This window comes from Humulus lupulus, chromosome 3 (genome assembly GCF_963169125.1).
Source record: "Humulus lupulus chromosome 3, drHumLupu1.1, whole genome shotgun sequence".
In the NCBI taxonomy this organism is placed as follows: Eukaryota; Viridiplantae; Streptophyta; class Magnoliopsida; order Rosales; family Cannabaceae; genus Humulus; species Humulus lupulus.
Window position 1 is genome coordinate 61777566 of NC_084795.1, and position 14739 is coordinate 61792304.

At 36.5% G+C, this 14739-nt stretch overlaps 1 protein-coding gene across 1 annotated transcript; it reads right to left on the reverse strand.

The window, feature by feature from the left end:
* Positions 1 to 1460: 1460 nt before the first annotated feature.
* LOC133824231 (uncharacterized) lies at positions 1461 to 5841 on the reverse strand. The gene is made up of 4 exons (XM_062257098.1): positions 4857 to 5841; positions 4646 to 4744; positions 3990 to 4558; positions 1461 to 3893 (listed from the first exon to the last, which is right to left on the reverse strand). Exons 1-4 carry the CDS (start codon positions 5839 to 5841, stop codon positions 1461 to 1463), a joined length of 4086 nt encoding a protein of 1361 aa, XP_062113082.1.
* Between the last annotated feature and the right edge of the window lie 8898 nt (positions 5842 to 14739).

Sequence of the window (14739 nt, forward strand, 5' to 3'; positions counted from 1 at the left end):
CACCGATTTGTTATCATGAAAAGATGGTTCAATGCCTAGTGTAACCAAATTTTCGACAAATTTTGTGATAATTACACTATAGTAAAGTTCAAGTTGAAAAACACTTTGCTTTATGCACTAATGCAATGACTTCTATAAGAGAGAGTTCTTATTTAATCAAGTTGGGGATATGTTATATTTTAAAATATAATGATTGATTAAATACGTGTTACAATAGATAACTATTTAATCTAGTTGGGGAATGTTATATTATTTTATAATATAATGTAATATTATATTATATTATAATATAATGTAATATTATATTATATTATAATATAATGTAATATTATATTATAATGTAATGTTTTAGATTAAATAAATGTGACAAAGAGTGTCACATATTGTAACATATAATAGAGAGTTACAATATTTAGATATATGAGATATATCCAAATAATGTAACATATTTGGTGTTACAAATTTGTAACTTCCAAATATTACCCTTTATTGTGTAAATTTGTTGTTACACAATATTGAGATGAATTTCATAAAGCCATATGTGATATGGCTATTAGAGATATGATTTTAACCCTAATAATGTGTTTTGGGAGTTACAAAATCATTTGGGAGGGTCTGGAACCGTTTGGAAAAAAAGCACATTTTTTAGTGCTGAAAATGGTCGGTAGCCGCGGCCTGTGGGACAAAGACTAGTGGCCGTGGCCACCAATGTCTCTGGTCGCGGCCACAGGCCAAAAACCGACCATTTTTTTAGTTTTTTCAATCTTTGTTGAACGGCTCAAAAAACCCAAATAACTCCCAAATCTCATTTTTAATTCCATATTAATCCAATTAAACATTGGTAACAGCCATGGGGGTTGGTGGAATTTGAAATTCAAAGTGTGTCTCTAAACTCTATAAATAGGAGCCTATAGCTCACTTGTAAGACACAACATTTCTATCCATTAGAGCACTTGGCTAGAAACACCTTGAGGCTTGATAATTCCAGAAAGCATTTCCTATAATCTATGAGAGATCCCTTAGTGCTTGAGTTAAGGGGAAATAAGCTTTTGGACAAAGGTTTCAAACCTTGTTCAAGTTGGTGATCCCCAACACTCTTCACTTTGGTAGTGTGAGTGAGAGTTGTTTATCTTTTGTTTCTTGTTCCTTTCTTTCATTCTATTGCTTTTCATCTTTATATTGTTCTTCTCTATTTACTTGTATTTCTTGTCAAGAGTTGTAATCTTTTCTTTTCTTTTGTTTCAAACACTTTACTTTATTTGTAACCTTTTGTTTAGAGTTGTATTTTACTATTCTCTTCTTCTTCATCATCTTCTTCATTTTCTTTGTTTATTTGTAATTTTCAGTTATAGAGTTGTAACTCTTTTTAATCAATCATTATTTTTTTGATGAAAAGGAAATTATATTGAGAACAAACCAAACAATTACAACCACACAAGTCAACACTCAATTACAAAGCCTTATAACTGAACAACTTTTGCAAAAAAAGCTATATCATTTTTCCTAATTTTCTTCTTAGGAAGACTAGACAGCCTACTCCTCACAAAGCACTTGATCAATTGAAAAACAAAGCCAACAGAAAATGAACTAAACTCAAAGATACAATTGTTCCTATTCCTCCATATCATGTAGACAGCTGCTGCTAAAGCAGCAGCAACAACAATCTGCTTCAGCCCCTTCGGCTTCCCAGCCATCCAAGAACACCACTCAACATACAAATTCGGCCAAATACCTCTACCCAGCCAAACTTCCAACTGAGATCTTACCTGCCGAGAGAAAGGACACTCAAAAAAAAGATGAGAGTGGTACTCTTGCTCCTCTTCACAAACCGGGCAAAGCACTGTGGGCAGATCCATATGACAAAGACTTAGCTTATCTCGTGTGAGCAGATGGCCCAGAGTAGCTTGCCAAAGAATGAATCTGTGCTTAGGCACAGTCAAAGTGTTCCAGACCACATTCGTAAAGTTAACTCTGTCCTTGTTAAGCAACCTGTGATACAGCACTTTCAAACAAAGTTTGTTATGATTGACTGCCTCATCAAGCCTATGAGCAGGGAAGTCAGCTCTTAGTTTAACCAATCTTCTCCAATACCAACTCACATCCTGAGGAGCTCTATAATTCCAGAAGTCTTGACCCTTCAGATAGATAGAATCCACCCACTTAACCCAAAGAATATCTTGCTTAGAAGACACAGCCCAAACAAACTTGGCAAGAAGCACTTTATTCCAGTTACAACTATCCTTGAAACCAAGACCACCCATGCATTTAGGCAGGCACACCTGATCCCAGGCAGTAAAATGCATTTTACTTCGCTGATTATTACTGTCTTTAACTCCCCAAAGGAAGTTCCTGCATAACTGATCCACTTCCTTAGTGACACTCTTAGGGAGGATGAAAATGCTCATCCAAAAAGATCTTATACTCAGAAGCACAGAGTTAATTAATTGCGCCCTCCCAGCAAAAGATAGGTGACGACTCGCCCAAGTATGTAATTTCAGCTGGATCTTTTTGATAATGATAGCACAATCTCCAGCCTTCCATCTTGTTGTTCGAAGAGGAACTCCCAAATATTTTAGGGGGAAGTTTCCTTCTGAGAATTGGAGCCTCTTAAGCATTTGTTGAGTTTCTTTTTCAGCCACACCACCAAAATAGACCTGAGATTTGTCCATATTTGCAGCCAAACCAGAAGCACAACAGAACTCATTAAAACTATCCCTTATAATCTGAACCGAGCTATTGACACCCTTGAAAAATATGACCAAATCGTCTGCAAAATAGAGATTGACAATCTTAAGGTGCTTACATGTAGGATGAAACCGGAACCCCTTATCCATGGAAGCTTGACATAAAAATCGGGTACAATACTCCATTGCTAGTACAAACAACAATGGAGAAATCGGGTCCCCTTGCCTGAGACCCTTCCGACCTCTAAACTCCCCTTGAACCTTCCCATTCATTAGTATCAAATATGTAGGATCCTTCAAGCAAGCCATAACCCATTTGATGAATTTATCCGGAAAACAGTATTCAGTGAGAATGGCCTCCAAAAAATTCCAATCAAGCATATCATAGGCTTTGCTCAAGTCAATTTTCAACACACATCTAGGGGAAATGTTTTTCCTCTTATAACCTTTAATAATATCCTGAAGAATAAGAATATTATGCGCCAATAACCTATTTTTAACAAAGGCTCCTTGATTTTGATGAACAAGACTAGGAAGCACCATCTCCAATCTACCACAAAGCATTTTAGATATGCATTTGTAGATAGAGTTGCAACTCGCAATAGGCCTATAATCCGTTGCCCGAGTAGGAGTATCAATCTTAGGAATCAAGGAAATAGTAGCCTTATTAACTTCCTCTGGCAGATTACCACACTCAAAGAAATCCATAATGGCTGCTGAGATTTCAGCTTCTAAATCACTCCACAATACTTTGAAAAAGCCTGGGCCGAACCCATCCGGCCCCGGACTTTTAATAGAGTTAATGCTAAACAAAGCGTCTTTAACTTCCTTGGTAGTGAAAGGCTTCACTAAACTGATATGCTGGTCCAGAGTCAGTTTATGACCAAGACTAAAACAGGACCTCTGAATGGACCTTGAGGCCATGCTTTTGCTTCCCATAATTTTCTGGAAATGAGTCACAAAGTGATCTACAACATCATCAAATTTTTCAATACTCTGACCAAATTCAGTCACTACTGAAGTGATACAGTTAGAGGCTCTTCTTTGTTTTAAGCAAGCATGAAAATATGTCGTGTTGTCATCACCATAACGCAGCCAGTCCACTTTGCTTTTCTGTCTCAGGAAACTCTCATAAGTTCTGGCATGGTACTCAAACTTGTCACCTGCTGCAGCTTCTATTCTCTGAAGATCTACCGAGTGAGGATTACTCTGAAGGGACAACTAGGCAGCCTGAAACTTCTCCTTAGCCAACACATAATTCTGAGCAACATCTCCCATGATATGCTTATTGAATTTTCGAAGCACAGTCTGAAGCCTGCTCAACTTTCTACAAATTCGATCCAGCCCAAACCCTTTGATAGGCTTGCACCAGCTTTGCAGGACAATAATCTTAAATTTTTCATGTTCTGTCCACATATTGAAGAACCTGAACAGCTTAACACCACAGTTCACAGTAGCTTCTGGTTTGATAATGCAGTAACAGTGGTCAGAAAGCAATTCCCAGTTGAAGACAGCCTCAGATTGAGGAAAAAGGTCCAACCAATCCTCATTCTTAAAAGCTCTGTCCAATCTCGAGTAAATTTTATCTTCATTGGCCTGTTTATTAGTCCAAGTAAAATGAGACCCTCTAGCATGCATCTCATCAAATAATCCCAAGGCCCTCCAATTTTGAGCATCAGATAACTCAAGGGAAGAAATAGCGCGACCACCAATTCTGTCCGCACCCTCAAAGACAACATTAAAGTCCCCAGCCAACAGCCAAGGGGTGGCTGGGAGACAAAGACTTGACAAATCCCTCCAAAGAGGCACTCTTTCTTCAATCGAATTTCTACCATACACAAATGTCACACAAAACAATTTATTAGTCCTTAGACCTTTAAAACAAACATGAAGTAACTAATCAGTCTCCTTTAGAACTTCTACAGACACCAAACTTTGCTGCCAAATAAGCAGCAATCTACCTTCTGAAATTGTACCAGTAAAATAGTTCCAGCCTCTGAAAAAAGATTGCATCATATTCTCAATTTTATCACCACGAAGTGTAGTCTCCAACAAGGCCCCTACACCAATTTTATTCACAAAACAAAAAGAACTCAGAGATTTCTGTTTCTCTCTCTTATTAATACCTCTAACATTCCAGCTAAGAATGTTGTGATTCTCCATGAAACAAACTTGTTGTTGTTAGTCCCAAGTTTGCAACCTCCATAACCTTATCTTGCAAAGCACTATAGGAATTCGTCAAAGTGTTCTTTGCCTTATGAGTAGCCTTCTTATTCCCTCCAACCTGTTTTGGGGTAACCCAGTCCGAATTACCTCTGTCATTGGACTTCGTATCTGGTGTAAGATTATGGTTTACTACAGATGACACAGGCTCAAGTTGCTTTGATATCTCCTGGGGATTAGCCAACTCCTTAGTAACCACTTTTTGAGTATCAGCATCCATACTCCCATTCACAGCATCTATGTCCTCTGAAAAAATCGCCTGAGTCACAGGGACTTGTCTAGCCTCTTCCTCTCCAATCTGGCTTTTCTGTCTCCAAATCTCAGATGGCTTCTTATTACACATTCTTTCAGTATGGCCATACACTTTACACCCTCTACATTGAGTAGGAAGCCACTCAAATTCCAGAAGTTGTTCCATTAGCTTCCCTTTCTCATTGAGAAACTGAACTGATTTAGGGAGATCCTCCGAGAGTTCTATCTCCACTAAAACTCTAGCAAATTGCATCATAGATCTATCCTTCATAACTTTATCTACCAAAATCGGTACCCCAATCGTGCTCATAAGAGCACTCAAACACTTAGTGCCCCAATATTGCAGCCCAAGTCCTGGCAGTCTAACCCACACAGGAACTGACTTCACTGCCTTAAGAGTGTCTAAATTAGCAGACCAAGGCTTCACTATCACTGGTTTTCTATCAAAATGTAGCACCCCAGCTTCCAAAACCAGATTTCTAGTGACTTCATCACGAAATTTTACAAGTGTAAAATCATTATTCAGCCTAGCAATTCTCTCAATGCCAAGTTTACCCCATATCCTCTTGATAAATCCTTCAAAAACAGCAAATGGAGGGTTAGCCCCAAGCACCTGACATACCACCGCTGAATTCCAGAATGAGATTTCAACTTGGATCTCCTCCAAGTCGACTTGAGCCATTCGTTGGCCTTCTCGAACAATTGGTTCCTCAAAGCTGAGTTTTGCCCCTCCTTGATTTGGAAGCAAGGCACGGAACTAAGACCATTTATCCATCGCCTGGCTCTAAAAATCACCTACATTCTCAGCCAGCTCCTCCTCTATCTCGCCTAATTTCCTACCTCCAGATGATGCTCCATCATAATCAGATGGACCGTGAATTCCAATTTCTGGAAAATCCAACATTGAATCGGTAAACACTTCTTCCATCTCCTCCGGAATAGCTTCATCAACCTCAGACCTCTGACCCTCAACCGTCGCATGGAGCAATGGAGAATCAGTCACCTTAGCTTTTGCAGCTGGCTTTGGGTTGTTCTTCTTGCGTCTCGCCATGGAGAAACCAGAAAGCACCTATCGCCTCAAACTTGTTTATTCTTAAATTTGACACTTTAATCAATCATTATTTATTTGTAATATATTGCATAAAGTTGTAATTTATTATTATTTCCATTGAGGCAAAATACACATTTTCCTAACACCCATAGCCTTCTATAAACTCCCCCAGAACTTGGATGTAAAAGTGGGGTCCCGATCTAACACGATCGACCTCGGCGCTCTATGGAGGCGCACGATCTCTCTCACATAGAGATATGCGTACTGTTCAACTGTATATGTAGTCTTCACTGGCAAGAAGTGAGCTGACTTGGTATAGCGATCCACTATAACCCAAATAGAATCATGCTGACTAACAATCCTGGGTAACCCCACCACGAAATCCATCATGATGTCCTCCCATCTCAACTCTAGGATATCTAGAGGCTGCAATAACCTTGCCAGCCTCTGATGCTCAGCCTTGACCTGTTGACATGTCAAGCACTTAGCCACATATTCCACTACATCCCTCTTCATTCCTGGCCACCAATACAACGATCTCACATCCTAATACATCTTCGTGGTGCCTAGATGCAAAGAGTAAGGTGTAGTATGAGATTCATCCAGAATCTCTTGCCTCAATGCAGTGTCTAACGGAACACATATCCGCCCCTTGTATCGCAATAAGCCTAAATCAGACACTGTATAATCTCTAGATGCTCCAGCCAAAACATCCTCTCTGATCTTGATCAGCTGGGAATCAGTCAACTGACCCTCCTTGATTCTCTCCAACAGCGTAGACTATAGCGTAATATTGGCCAACTGGCCCACCAGCAACTCTATACCAGCTCTAGTCATATCATCTGCTAACTCTCTGGCTATCAGCCTCGCACTATAAATCTGTCCCGGACCCTTCAGGCTTAAAGCATCAACTACCACGTTGGCCTTTCCTGGATGATACAAAATCTTTTAATCGTAATCTTTCACTAACTCCAGCCAACGCCTTTGTCTCATATTCAAATCTTTTTGCGTGAAGAAGTATTTCAGGCTCTGGTGGTCTGTATAGATCTCACACTTCTCTCCGTAAAGATAATGCCTCCATATCTTTAAAGCAAAGACCACAGCCACCAACTCCAAATCATGAGTGGGATATCTCTTTTCATACTCCTTCAGCTGACAAGAGGCATAAGCGGCTTTTACATTTTCATGCCGCGACCCATGTCTTCAAAATGCCCAAGAGGTTTGCGCCTCCTACTTCAAGCGTCGCGCCCTTAGAAGACCATGTCGTGGCCCGTGTGAAAACCCAAATTTTCTTTACTCTCTGCCACTCATCATGTCGCGAACCTAAAGAGCATGTCGCAACAATAATTCTTGTAAGATTTGGGTGGTCTCTGACTTTGCTAAAGTCGCGGCCCTTAAGCCCATGTCGCGACTCTAATTCTATTTTTTTTCAAAACTTGACCATTTTAAGTCCGACCTTCATTAAAACTTCTCCTAACTCCTCCTTAATGCCAATTTGACTCAAAAAAATCCACCAAAAACTCCATTTTTATCACCATTTCTTCTTCTTTTCACAGTTATCTCATGATTCAACGCACTGACCTACAACAAAGACAAAAACAAGCCTAATCTTGCACAAAACAAACACAAAGACTCAAGATTACCACAAAAGCACATCCTAAAACAACACTAAAATGGAGTTATTAGTTCTTCAATGCCGTCTCCAGTGGCACTCCCCGCAGTTGATTACCTCACTTCCTGGTAAGGTTCTAAAAGGTTGACCAGCCTCAAGTTGCTCTTCGTGACCAGCTCTTTGACGCTTTTTTCTTTATTTGTCATGCTGGCCAGGGTTGTGGCTCTTATCTCCATTTCTGAAGTGGGGTCCGGTCAATACCATGGACCTACACAAGCTAACTAAGAACAAGGGAAAAATGTAAAGCGACTAGATAAATGTCGAATGAATATTAAAAAGTTTACCTCCTCGTGCGAAGGCCATGTTGTCTGCGACCAAGTCGGTCGTAAGGAAGTACTCTTGGAAGTACTTTCCTACGTTGGACTTGTAGGTTATGTAACTCGGGAATGTGCGAGTGGATTCCTGGTGGTAGAAATGGAAAAACCCCGTGTTGTTTTGATTGGGGTTGGACTTGAGATCGAACAGGTAGTTGATCTCATGAGGGGTAGGCACATACCATTTTTTATGGTTGTATAGGATATAGAGTGCTGAAAGTACTCTATATCCATTGGGAGTTATTTGGAAAGGGGCGACCTCAAAATAATTGGCCACCCCCTGGAAAAAGTCGTGCAAGGGCAAGACTGCCCCCGCTTCTATATGATACCTCGAACAGGCGTTGTAGGCGCCTCCGGGCATGTTTGCCCTCTCATCGGGTGTGGGTTTGTATAAAGTAATCTCAGGAAGCCCATTCTTCTTGGGATACTTGGCCACCATCCTGGTCAATATGACGCTTAGAGGGGCGATGCACCAGGCTACCTCTGCTCGAGGGCCATCACGTGGACGAGCTTTGGGCTAGATATCTAATGGTGAAAAATTTAAGGGTTGAGGATCATTTGAAAGACCCTCGGTATTGGCTGTAGGCTAGCTGGTATGAGAGTTTGTGGGTTTTCTTTTTCTATGAGTGATGTGTTTGACACAACCCATATTCAGTTGGTTCTGTGAAGGATTGTGAGAAGGACTGGTCGTAGGGTTTGGGTGTGAGACCGGAGGCTCTGAAAAAGGCAAAGAAGGTTGTTCTTGATCCTCGAATAGAAAAGTGAGAAGAACATCGTCTATTGGTCTTTCACCTCCCCAGGGATCATGCATGAATATCTAAGAAGAGAAAAGGGGAAGTGAGAATCTACGACCAATAGATAGAAGAAAAAGGAAAGCAAGGATAACACTGCTCGTGTATAAAAGTTAAGCTTTTATACGACCATTAACATCCTAATAAAAACACAAAAAACATGTAAGCAGGGTTGACAGACAGATCAAAAAGCGAATTTGAAAAGTTTTTTCAGAAAGACTTTTCAACTTCAAAAACAGGCGGGAAAAACTCAGTTTTTCTGAAATACCCAAAATTGAATTTTCACTTCGATTTTGGACCCAAAATCAGCGTAAATACACCTTAAACATTGTTTTATGCACAATGTGCCTAACAATACCTATTTTTATCCTAGTGATCCTATGTATTTTTACCTAAACCTGATTACCCAAAAAATTTCTCAAGAACAGTTTAAATCCAATAGTGAAAACATGTAAATCAGAGGCAAAATATATGAAATCTACTGTAAAAGTAAGAGGATGGGATCAAAAACTTACTTGGAATGTGGATTTTAGTAGAAATCACAAAAGTTTTGCTTGGAGTTGCTCGAAGACGTTTCGGATCGCACTGAAATGTCTGAGGTTCTTGGAGGTTTTTTCTGAGTGTTCTTGAAGAGAGGGAATGATCGTGTAAAAATGGAATAAAGGAAGGAGAGGAGTATTTATATCGACCAAGGGCATTTGTTATGTAATGATGAGATTTGAGGATTTTTGCATGGTAAATAACAATAACTGTCGAATCGTTTCTAGGAAACTATAAAGGTCATGATTACTTGCCTTTTCAAGAAAGTAAGTACAGTCGGATGTGACAGGTCAGCTAAATATCTGGTCGAATAAGTTTATTAAATGCTGATCGCATTAACATAAACTTGGGGAGCAAATTTTTACCCAAAATATTTGCATAATGACGTGGCACAGTCGAGGCGCACGTATAGCACATGACTTATTATTACTAGAGACCTGGTTGACCAATGATCAGGTTATCAAAAGGAAAATTAAGATGCTCGATGGGCGCAAGGAATATGTTGAACAGCAAGGAAGAAGATGTGCTGACATATACAACCAGATCTGCTCGTAGGACCGAAGCCAGAATTCAAATACAGTTATGGGTTGGATATTTCTAGGATATTTAATTCTCTTTATATGTAAATATCATTATTTCTGTTACTATTCAAATATGCTTGTAACACAAGTAAAGGACGGCCCATAAGCTCATATGTACATCCTTAAGCCTATAAATAGGATTCATGGAATTCATTGAAGGGAGAGGCAATTTTTTGTAATCAGGAGAGATATAGTGTTTTTATCCACGAAACTTGTACTTATCTTCAACCTCGTAAAACTCGTGAACCCTAGTTCACTGATCGCAAGTTTTGAAGTTTTACATCAATCAGAACACGAAGTGGATGTGGGTCAATACCATTCTTTGGGACCGAACCACTATAAATCTTTGTGTCGTTTACCTTCTTGAGTTCAATTAATCGTATTTCTATCGTTTTTAGTGACTTTGTATAGTTGACTAAATTAGGGGTCAACAAATATATTATCTTATAATTAATTAAACAAACAAATGAAAAAATCATGGATAGAGCATGAGTGGCGCCACTCATGTCTTGCCACATCTCTAGGATTTGAATTTTGAATTTCAAATTAATTTGTTTATTTTATTATTTTGTTTAAATATGATTTAAATTAAATAATTAAAATAGGTTATAAGTTTTTATTAAATTAAATAAATATTATTAAACTAGTTTAATTATATTTCTAAACCTAAAATGAAATGATTCTTTTCTAAGTCAGTTGTTTCTAGGTTATCATACTTTCTCAAAGAAAAGAAATGATATAATTTTCTATACCTGAAATTCTAGAAGTTTCCATAGTCTCTCTCTTCTCAAACCTCTATAAATCTCATGTGCTCAGTACATCTAGAGAGCCTAAAAGTAACATGTGAATCCTACATGCTCACACACGTCCTTGTGTGTTAGAGGAATGACTTGGAAGGCTAAGGTGTGAGCTTTCATAATGATAGAAAGATTGTTGATATTTACTAAAAGACTAAAGAACACTTGATAGGCTATGAGAGCTAATCTCTACTCTTTGTATGTGTTAATTTAATATATGTATATATGTATGATCTTGACTAGTATTAATAATTTTTTAAAATCCTCTCCTTATATATTCCACTGCATATTTTGATATTTTTCTAATTTAATACCAACAAAAACTACATATATTGATTGTATCAATGGGCTACAAGAGAATACTCTGTAAATATAATTCTATAATTACTAAAAATACAATTCAATATTTATAGTGGAGTAATAATAAAATTAATGAATAAGATTATTTAATTAAAAAGTTTAATTAATAGTTTGGTTTATTGGAGCTTAGTATAATAGAGAAAATGACTAAATTACAAATAAATTAATTTTCTGGGGCTAAGTGATAATTATGTGCAATTAATTAATTATTTGACTAATTAGTTTTTATTTGTAAAACTTTTTATTAGCTTAAATTAATATTAATCAACGTTTGGATTAATATTAAAGAGAGAGTAAAATATTATCTTAGTATAAGATAATTATTCAAACTGATAAATTAAGATAAAGTTAATTTTGAATTAACTGATATTTATTTTAGAAATAATATTTATATTATTTTTTGAATAAATATATTGTCTTAAAGTTAATTAAACAAACAAATAAGAAAAATTAGAGACACAAGTGTGTGGCGCCACACACATGTGGCACGTGTCCTTGGGATTTGAATTTTGAATTTTAAATATAATTTGATTTTTTTTTTAATTTGATTAAAATAAATATATAATAGATCAGTTACAATTAATTAAATTAAAAGAAAACAAAATTGTCTTATTAAGTCTAAAAATATGCGATTCTTTTTTAAGGTAGTTGATTCAGACGTATCAAATGAATCGATATAAATTTTTCTTAACCTGAAAAATTCAATAACTCTCTATAGCCTTCTCTCTCTTCTCCAAACTCTCTAGATCTCATGTGTTGAGAATATCTAGACAGCCTAAATAATCAAACCAGTGAATCTTATGTGCCCACACACGTCCTTGTGTGTTTGATGAACAATTTGGAAGACTAAGGTGTGAGTCTTCGCTGGATAGGAAGATGTTTGATTATACAAAAGACTCGAATGACTCTTGATAGGCTACAAGAGGTGAACTTCTTCTTATTTTGTGTGTTGATTTAATGTATAGATATATGTATTGATCCTGGCTCGGTATTAATAATTTTTAAAAACCACCACCCATTCTGTTGTGTCCCTGATTTTATTCAAATTAATACCCATAGATTATTCAAAATCAAAGATTTGTGCACCCTTTGGGGTTGTGAAGCCATTAATTTCCACATCTATTTCAACTTTCAAAGGAAGCAACAATGGAATCGCTGGGTTCAGTTTAGATGAGTCGATTCCCCTTATCTTACGCAGTCATCCCGACCACAGATGAGTTCTCTTCTCAGCCTTGCATTGCTATCGGGGATTGCCCTAAGGTCCAAGATCTAGTCGGCCATCCCAAGCCCATATCCACGGAGATCCAAGACCCAACCCAAAATGGAAACCACAAACTCACACGAAGACTAGTTTGTAGCCCTTTCCCTTGTTGATTTTTGATGAAGCCTAGATCCCAGACTTCCTCTCTCATTATCGATGAGCCCTTCATATTTCACATACCCAAGGATTTCTCTGTAGCCTCAATAAGCACTTGTCGGCATGGATCCAAGCACCTAAGAAGAATACGAAGAAGAAGATAACAGGGACAAAGAAGAAAATAGGGAAGAATAAGAGAATTTAGGTTTAGGGATTTTGAATCTTTGATTTTGACTTTTTAATTAGATTTTTGTTTTTTTTAATTAGATTAGTTGGAGGATAAACTTTTATTTTTAAAAATAGAATTTCAATTAATTTAATTTATTATGAATTTTAAACAATTTTTTAAATGATTTTTTGAAACTTATATGATTATTTATATATTTAAATGAATTTTTAAATGAAAATAAATAAATATTAATTTACACAATTCAAAATTAGCCACGTAGGTACCTAGTTCTCATTTAACGGTCAATTTCATACGCTTGCTAAGAAATGTTGACAGAATGTATTTATGTCGTCAAAAAAAGGACTTGGGTATTTAAGTATTACAAACAAACAAAACTTAGGTATTTTCTCCACCAATTACTCTTTATTATTTGATATGACTATTGAATAAGTCGGGTTTGGGTTAAGCATTTACTTGTAATACTTGAGTCTCAATATGACACAAATATAAATTGCCACCCCTACTCACGAGGTTAAGTAACTATAGGTACTAGCTCCTAATAGGATAAGTTCAAAAGTTATTGATTGAGAAAATAAATTAATTTTTATTACTAATTCGAGGTAAGGTGGAGGCAAAAGACGAGATATACGTAGTGTTGATGATTGATTTTCGCCAACTAGGGGTGTTTTAGTGTATATGAAATTTGTGGGAGAAAAATGGAAGATTTCTTTCAGGAATAAGGAGAAAGGTTGTTCCAAACTTTGAGTGAAGAAGTCTTGAAATTTATATATTAGAGAGCCTTTTTGGTTACAAGCTTTTGGTTTCCCCCAAGCTTTCTTTCTCATGACTTGAATTGTTTCCTTTCTCCTATTTATAAGGAGATGAAATATTTGTTGAGTTTTATGCCATTGTAAAACTATATTTCTTATGTAGCACATTTATTTATCAATAAAGAATAGAATCATTTTGTTTATAAATTGCATTGCTCACATTTTTATTACATAATTATTTATTTAATACAAACGTATATAAAATCTTGAACATGTGTAACTAGTTATAATTATAGTGACTAGATCATAATGGATTATAGTTGTAATTATATGTTCAAAAATAAATCAACGCACAAGATTTTCACTGATTTAATTAGTAATCTACGATATGATCTACTTACACAATGGTGTGGTGTCTTATCCAATATATTGACCAAGTAGATAAAATCGAATGTATCTAGTTACATCGGACTAGGACCGACATTGATTATTGATAAATAAATAAGTATCTTTATTATCAAATCTAATTAGTATCACAACGTTGGCCATATGTCAAGTCGATCTCAATTTTGAGTGATAATATTTCTATTAATTATATTATTTGAATCTTCTGACTTATTCGTTCAAAGCTTATCCTACAACATAGCCTATACTTACATCTTGGAGATTCAATTGTGTAATTGAATGAGAGCATTTATCATAGATATGATATTGTTGACCAAAGATTTGGCCAACGACACTAAGTCAAAATAATGATTCAAAGTAAAAACTGAACTTAAGAATAACAAACGACACACATATTTATAGTGGTTCGGCCCCGCCGATCGGTAATGACCTACGTCTACTTAGTACTCTTATTTATTAAATTCCCAATACTTGCGATTAGATGACTAGAGTCAATCAAGTTTCACAAGCTAAGAGAGAGGATACAAAAATGTGTGTAATAGCACTAGATTCTCATAATTCTTTGAAAGTAAAGAATTACAGCCTCCCCCATTGAGTCCTCTATTTATAGACTCAAGAATGTATATAGATGTGCCATGAGCCTTGCGTAACTTGTGCAACAAGTAAATATAAAATAATATGTAAATAATACACTTTATATTTTAAATAATAGATATCTCACAAATATATGTATATTAAACTAACTTTGAGCTTTAACTGTATTTTATCGAACA

What these genes read in the sequence shown, in the direction of transcription:
- LOC133824231 (XM_062257098.1), bottom strand. Translation starts at nt 5,841, where the DNA reads ATGGCTCAAGTCGACTTGGAGGAGATCCAAGTTGAAATCTCATTCTGG. An exon ending in CTTGGGACTAACAACAACAA is followed by an intron (nt 4,745 to 4,856) that starts GTTTGTTTCATG and finishes AAATTGGTGTAG; the next exon opens with GGGCCTTGTTGGAGACTACA. An exon ending in TACTGGTACAATTTCAGAAG is followed by an intron (nt 4,559 to 4,645) that starts GTAGATTGCTGC and finishes TTTGTTTTAAAG; the next exon opens with GTCTAAGGACTAATAAATTG.